Source organism: Salvelinus sp. IW2-2015, linkage group LG31, assembly GCF_002910315.2.
Source record: "Salvelinus sp. IW2-2015 linkage group LG31, ASM291031v2, whole genome shotgun sequence".
Classification (NCBI taxonomy): Eukaryota; Metazoa; Chordata; class Actinopteri; order Salmoniformes; family Salmonidae; genus Salvelinus; species Salvelinus sp. IW2-2015.
The window spans coordinates 12,288,839-12,296,681 of NC_036870.1; the positions used below are offsets into that span (position 1 = coordinate 12,288,839).

Consider the following 7,843-nt stretch of genomic DNA (forward strand, 5'->3'; position numbering starts at 1 on the left):
CACACACACCCACACACACACACACACCACACACACAAACACACACACACACACAACACACACTCCAACCACCACTTTCCCCTCTATCCATCCCTCACAGACCCTAGTGAAGGTGAACGTGTTCTACGCCCAAGCGCAGCAAGAAGAAGACGCACGTGAAAAAGTGCACCTCAACCCCGTTTAACGAGTCATTCATCTACGACGTGCCCGCCGAGCTCTGGCCGACGTCTCGTGGAGTTCCTGGTGGTCGACTTCGACCGTACCACCAAGAACGAGGTGGTGGGCCGCCTGGTGCTGGGGGCCAGAGCCTCATGCCCACTGGGGCACCCACTGGAGAGAGGTCTGCGACAACCCCGCCGGCAGATTGCCAAGTGGCACACCTGGGCGAGTATTAGGACGCTCAGAAAAATCCCGAAATATTTCAAAAATCGTGCAATTTCTCGAGTGGGTATTCTGTCGAAAAACCCACCACTACTATTTCAAACCTATTCTCTTAGAAAATTAAAGAATGAAATAACCCTTCCGCTGAAATAAAGAGACCCAACAGACCACCGAACCCCACCCAGCATGGACTGTATGGTGGACCACTCTCTTCTATGAAAAAACCGCAACCTCACGGGGCTGAGAAAAATCTGACCAAACTTTCAGGAATCACTGACGACAAAAGACTTGATTGAAATTTCAAAAATCTATATCTGGAATATAAAAAAGACAGATTCAAATGTATACACAAATATATAGCCTACACTATTTCAAGACTGTTAGCGATATCTATGTGGTCCTTAACCAGTTGGTGGGGGTGTAAAGGGAATGTGGTTAATCCAATTCAGAGTTCAACATCAGAGTGCGTCACAAACCACCCACGCTCGTTCTCCAGCCCCTGTCACCCATATGTAAATACATTCAATTACTTGCTTGCTGAACAAGTTAAATATAAAACACACCTGGGAAGGAATGGTGGCCACAGAATACAGTATGCAAAGACTTTCTCTTAACCTAGTGTACCAATTCCCTTTAAAACAGGAAGTATCTCCTGGTACTGCACAACAAAATGGGAGGATTATGTTAATTAGAGGGTGTCTGGTTAATTTATTTTGGAGATGGGGCTGTTTTAGTAGTAGGGACGTTTTTTTTTCAACAGGAGTGTCAATATTATGTGGTCAAATTATGGGGCAGGGATTATGAGTATATATTACTAATATTCACAGGGATAATACTGACATCGCTAAGTGTTTTTAAGTTATGGCAGGTGAGGCTATAGGGATGTCTTGATCTCATCTACCCCACATTTTATGTTTCTTAATTTTCAATGTGGACCATATATGTTTCTTCAAGTAAGGTCACATGTTAGCAACAAAAACCCATGAAAACCCAGTAGTCAAACTGCGTGAGTCAGAGCTTTTTCATGGCCACAGTTGTAAAAATGGGCTCGAGTTCAAGCCACCTTTCTTATCCCTACTTTAGCGAGGCAGAGAACAAAATGGGGAATTTCTATTTTGTGGGGCAGATTCACACCAACGCTGCATAACAATCGGACAATATTCACCTTGCGGTTCACAACATGTTGAAAAAACCTGCGTTTCAGTATATAACAATGTGTCGTTATGATAAGACAATCAACCCAATGTTATTTGTAAAGCCCTTCTTACATCAGCTGATGTTCACAAAGTGCTGTACAGAAACCCAGCCAAAGCCCCAAACAGCAAGCAATGCAGGTGTAGAAGCAGGACAAGTGGCATTGTGGAGCTAATCAAAACAGTTCAATCTAAATAGGGGATGCGAAAATCACTCTGCTACAAATCTCTGTTTATATTCCTTTCACTTGAACCCTTCCTTACATTTAGCACACAACTTCAGTGGATTGGGTCTACCCCGTTAAATGGATGATTTCTGTTTTACTTTGTGACTCCTGTTGCTCTCCCCTAATCATTTCATTGCGTGCATTTATTTTTTAGACCTGACGTGATTGGTCGAGGGCGAGGCTGTAGCCATGTAGCACGGAAGCTATAATTTATTACGGATCTCAATGTACTGAAGCCGTTATAGTACATCTGTTTTCATTGGGACCACATGAGCAGAAGGCCATTGAAAATGATCTGTAACTTTGTGTCTGTCTATCACCAATTTTACCAGAGAGAGCTTCTTAGTTCATATGCTGTTCCACAGTGGCCATTTGGCCCTGTATACACTTGCATTCAGTGCTTTTTCTCCTGTTAATTTATTTAGAATACAGTAATTGAGTAGATGGAGTATAATTTATAGTCAATGCTATTGGTAATGGCTCAACGATCCCTGTTTTGAACTCACCATCTTTTTGAAATATATTTTGTGTGGGGTGAGTTTGTGTTAAGAATGCAAATGTTCATCTCCTGCGATGTCTCATCCCACTGAATTCACTGTTTAAAGACACAGTCAACTTAGTGTATGTAAACTTCTGACCCACTGGAATTGTGATTAAGTGAAATAATCTGTCTGTAAACAATTGTTGGAAAAATGACTTGTGTCATGCACAAAGTAGATGTCCTAACCGACTTGACAAAACTATAGTTTGTTAACAAGAAATTTGTGGAGTGGTTGAAAAACGAGTTTTAATGACTCCAACCTAAGTGTATGTAAACTTCTGACTTCAACTGTAAATGACAGAGTGAAAAGAAGGAAGCCTCTACAGAATAAAAATATTCCAAAACGTGCATCCTGTTTGCAATAAGGTACTAAAGTAATATTTTCAAGCATGTTGGTGGCTGCATCATGTTATGGGTATGCTTGTCATCGGCAAGGACTAGGGAGTTTTTTTTAGGGTAAAAATAAACAGAAGCACTGTGCTATGCACAGGCAAAATCATAGAGGAAAACTTGGTTCAGTCTGCTTTCCAACAGATACTGGGAGACAAAAATCACCTTTCAGCAGTACAATTACCTAAAACACAAAGTGGATTTGCTTACCAAGATGTCATTGAATGTTCCTGAGTGTTCTTAAGTTTTGACTTTAATTGGCTTAAATCTATGGCAAGACTTGAAAATGGCTGTCTAGCAAAAATCAAGAACCAACTTGACGGCTCAGAAAAATATTCTCTCAAACCTATTCGCTTGAAGATTTTTTTTAAAGATTGGGCAAATATTGTACAATCCAAGTGTGCAAAGCTCTTAGAGACTTACCAATAAAGACTCACAGCTGTAATCACTGCCGTAGGTGATTCTAACATGTATTGACTCAGGGGGTTGAATACTTATCTAATTGATATATTAGTGTTTTATTTTCAATTATTTGTCAAAATGTTTTTTGAATTTTTCTTCCACTTTGACATTAAGAGTATTTTGTGTAAATAGTTGATATGGAAATTAAATCCATTCTGATCCCTCTTTGTAACACTGCAAAATGTGGAAAAGGTCAAGGGGTGTGAATACTTTCTGATGGCACTGTATGTGTCTGTGTGTGTTCTAACTGTGTTCTCCACGCTGTGTGTGTGCATCTACATTCTAACCCTGTGCTCTCTCTGCAGTGTGTGAGCCGTGGGGAGCTGCTGGTGTCTCTGTCCTACCAGCCTGTCACTCACAGGCTCAATGTGGTGGTGCTGAAGGCCAAACACCTGCCCAAGATGGACATCACTGGCCTATCAGGCAGTAAGTACTACGCACACACAAACACACAAACAAACAAACAAACACACACACACACACACACACACATCTCACCCACTTTCCCCTCTATCCATCCCTCACAGACCCATACGTGAAGGTGAACGTGTTCTACAGCCACAAGCGCATCGCCAAGAAGAAGACGCACGTGAAAAAGTGCACACTCAACCCCGTTTTCAACGAGTCATTCATCTACGACGTGCCCGCCGAGCTYCTGGCCGACGTCTCRGTGGAGTTCCTGGTGGTCGACTTCGACCGTACCACCAAGAACGAGGTGGTGGGCCGCCTGGTGCTGGGRGGCCAGAGCCTCATGCCCACWGGGGTCACCCACTGGAGAGAGGTCTGCGACAACCCCCGCCGGCAGATTGCCAAGTGGCACACCCTGGGCGAGTATTAGGACAGCTCAGAAAAATCTCCCCAAATTTTCAAAAATCGTGCAATTTCTCGGAGTGGGTATTCTGTCGAAAAACCACCACTACTATTTCAATCCTATTCTCTTAGAAAAATAAATAAAAMAATGAAATAGAACCCTTCCCGTCTGAAATAAAGAGACCCAACRAGACCACCGTAACCCCACCCAGCATGGACTTGTAAGGTAGGACCACTCTCTTCTATGAAAAATGACCGCAACCGTTGAGACGACCACCGGGGCCGAGAAAYATCTGACCAYACTTTCAGGAATCACTGACGACAAAAGACTTGATTGAGGATTTCAAAATCTATATCTGAATATAAAAAGACATATTCAAATGTATACACAAATATATAGCTTACACATTCAAGACTGTTAGCGATATCTATGTGGTCCTACCAGTTGGGTGGGGGTGTAAAGGGAATGTGGTTAATCCAATCAGAGTTCACATCAGAGTGCGTCACAACCACCCACGCTCGTTCTCCAGCCCCTGTCACCCATATGTATAAACATTTAATTACTTACTTGCTTGCTTGAACAAGTTAAATATAAAACACACCTGGGAAGGAATGTGGCCACAGAATACAGTATGCAAGACTTTCTCTTAACCTAGTGTACCAATTCCCTTTAAACCAGGAAGTATCTCCTGGTACTGCACAAAAATGGGAGGATTTATGTTAATTAGAGGGTGTGGTTAATTTATTTTGAGATGGGGCTGTTTTAGTAGTAGGGACGTTTTTTTTTTTTTAACAGGAGTGGTAATATTAGTGTGGTCAAATTATGGGGCAGGATAGAGTACTATATTACAATATTCACGGGATAATACTGACATCGCTAAGTGTTTTTAAGTTATGGGCAGGTGAGGCTATAGGGATGTCTTGATCTCATCTACCACCACYTTTATGTTTCTTAATTTCAATGTGGACCATATGTTTCATCAGTAAGGTCACATGTAGCAACAAAACCCATGAAACCCAGTAGTCAAACTGCGTGAGTCAGAGCTTTTTCATGCACAGTGTAAAATGGGCTCGAGTTCAAGCCACCTTTCTTATCCTACTTTAGCGAGGCAGAGACAAAATGGGGAATTTCATTTTGTGGGGCAGATTCAGACCAACGCTGGCATAACAATCGGACAATATTCACCTGCGGTTCACAAACATGTTGGAAAACCTGCGTTCAGTATATAACAATGTGTCTATGATAAGTCAATCAATCAACCAAATGTATTTGTAAAGCCCTTCTTACATCAGCTGATGTCACAAAGTGCTGTACAGAAACCCAGCCTAAAGCCCCAAACAGCAAGCAATGCAGGTGTAGAAGCAGGACAAGTGCATTGTGGAGCTAATCAAAACAGTTCAATCTAAATTGAGGGGATGGAAAATCAACTCGTAATCGATTAAGACGGTTTTGGCACTCGTAAGTGTTTAAGCGGGCAGTTGTGTAATTTCCTATGAAAGTCATCACATTCCACATGGAACTGAGAGTAGGCAGTAGGCAGATCTGGGCTGCACACTGAACATTTTGTATATCTGATCGCACTTTGAAAAGCCCAAAGCAACCTTTTTGTTTTTTATCGCTGGTTGATTTGATCAAACTTTTTTTTTTGCCACAGAACCAGATTATTTTTTTTGGGCTCTCTTTTGATACTTTTGAAAACAAATATCTATACGTAGTTATTGTAACATAAGAGGCTAATATCCTGGGCAGTTCAAGTCCTTTGTCCTATAGTTTTCCCTCACAGCCATGAGATWGGAGAAATTTGTTCGATACATGCACAGTATCTTCAGTTTCCATCGAAACTATACATCAAGGCAARTTGTTGAAACAAAATGTAATTGTCATTAAGAAGCACTGTGTCTCGGAACCCATTTCAGACTTTTGGTTTCATAATGTTTGAATAATTTGCACAGCACTTTAAAAAAAAATTCGCAACAGCCGCACAGGTTTTGATAACAGAGACATTTTTCAAACGGTAGTCTTTCCAATTCAGAGGAAGGTCCTCTGACTATCATTTTGTCTTTGTCTCTGTAGGAGGCTTCCAGTCTGGGGCATGATTTAATTATATGGATATAAGAGCCGTTGGAGTGAGGTAAAATTGCATTAMCCCTAACACCATAACCTCACTTAGTCTTGGCTTGGGCAAAGATGTGCTGGGCAGTAGCCTGGAAATGTGTTTGTATTTACCATATGGGGCCCTGAAGGTAGGCTACAATGCCCAAGTTTGTAGTGTGAGCACAGGCTAAAGCATGTRCCAGTCTCACCACTGAAAAGCCAATGGGTTGTAGTCCACCGTTTGGTCAACTTTGCCCAGGAGGTTCTAACATGGTGGCTGAGGAATAGTGTGATGTTATCTTTATTCATTGCTCTGTCATTGCTGGAGAGTTAAACGGTACATCTAGAAAGGAGTAGTGTTCAGGCTCCTAACTGTAGCCGCGCTAATAAGGGTTGCATTCAATATTTAAAAAGTGTTAAAGTGGAGCATTTTTGGAGGTGAAAGGAGAATGATGACAGCATCTTAGCATTGTTCTGTGGGAAAGGTTGGCTGTCAATGTGTCTGTTGATAAGGACACAAGTGTTTTTTTTGTCTCATGTGTCTGTGCATGACATAATTACTGCGAGAGGTGAGATGAGWTGTCTTTGGCTAGCAACATTGTGAGTTCTGTTCATGACAGGAAGGTTTAGTAGAGATCAAATCAAGATGTATCATAATTGCTATCTAACATATTTTAGAAAACAAACCGTGTACATTCTCCCGTTTCTGTATCTTTGACCGAGTTTCTAGTTTCCTATTTCTATGTTCTCACTGTTTCTTTCTGACTTTACTTTGAGATTCTGGGGTTGTGTATATTACAGGTGCCTGTGATTGATYTTCAACAGTTTCTTCTTCCTATGAGCATTTCCTTTTGTAAATAGCACAGAAAGCACTCTGCGAAGATCAGCAACGATGTCCCATATCAGTGAATAATCCAAACCAAAATTAGATGCTCTGTCTTTGTTACCCTCTGTTTTGCTGGCCTCTCCTAAATCCATAGCTTAATTAAAGCCTCTTTTTATAGATATCAAAATGTAAATACAGTATAACCTTGTGTAAATGACAGTTTGTTCCCAAACACTATCAGGCAGATGCACTGCCGCCTGTCGTTAGCGTATGTGATTGTTCCCCCAGGAATGGCAAAGGGCTCTCCCCTCGCTGTGAATGTGTTCAACTGTTTGGGGGCCTTCCCTCTTCCTATCCCTTGGCCCTGACTGAATCCCTCTCTCTAGTCCACTCTCCTTTTCCTCCCATGACAACCCGTCCCACTCTTTCGCTGTTGTGTGTTGTACAGACAAATCTGAGGTGTGAATAAAAAGAGACAAAGAAATCAATGGGTTGTGAGTATCCCACTGGCTGTCAATGATTCACCGCCTCAGTCATAATTGAAAGTCAGAGTTGTACGTTGTGTGTGGGGGAAATGCAAAACAAGACCAGTACTCTGAAATGTGTTTAAACTGCATAATGCTATGAAGTCTATGCTAAATATATTACACTAATGCTGAATTGTTGAATTTGTTAACACAATGAACGTGCAAATAAATAAACTGATACACTATTTTTGAGTATTTTTTGCTTGTCCTTTTGCTAAGTCACACTTGGGCAGACACACGACTAGCCCACTGATTTCTCTCTGGATAACAGTGGCTGCCAAGTGACCAAAATGTGAATGCATTCCTCTTTTTCTRTTCTCTCACAAACACAAACTCACATGACAAGATTTGGTCTTCTGTGCAGTTACAGCATGAATGTCCAGTAGCCTAT

At 41.5% G+C, this 7,843-nt stretch overlaps 1 protein-coding gene across 2 annotated transcripts in view; it reads left to right on the forward strand.

The window, feature by feature from the left end:
• The window catches only part of syt11a (synaptotagmin XIa), a 32,611-nt gene extending 24,972 nt beyond the window's left edge, over positions 1-7,639 (forward strand). Inside the window, exons 4-5 of one of the 2 annotated variants that reach the window (XM_023976221.2) lie at positions 3,500-3,620; positions 3,722-7,639. In XM_023976221.2, coding sequence (XP_023831989.1) covers positions 3,500-3,620; positions 3,722-4,032 — 432 coding nt within the window. In that variant the 3' untranslated portion in view covers positions 4,033-7,639. The remainder of the gene's footprint in view (positions 1-3,499; positions 3,621-3,721) is intronic. The other variant, XM_023976220.2, reaches the window with a different exon arrangement.
• Positions 7,640-7,843: the final 204 nt, after the last annotated feature.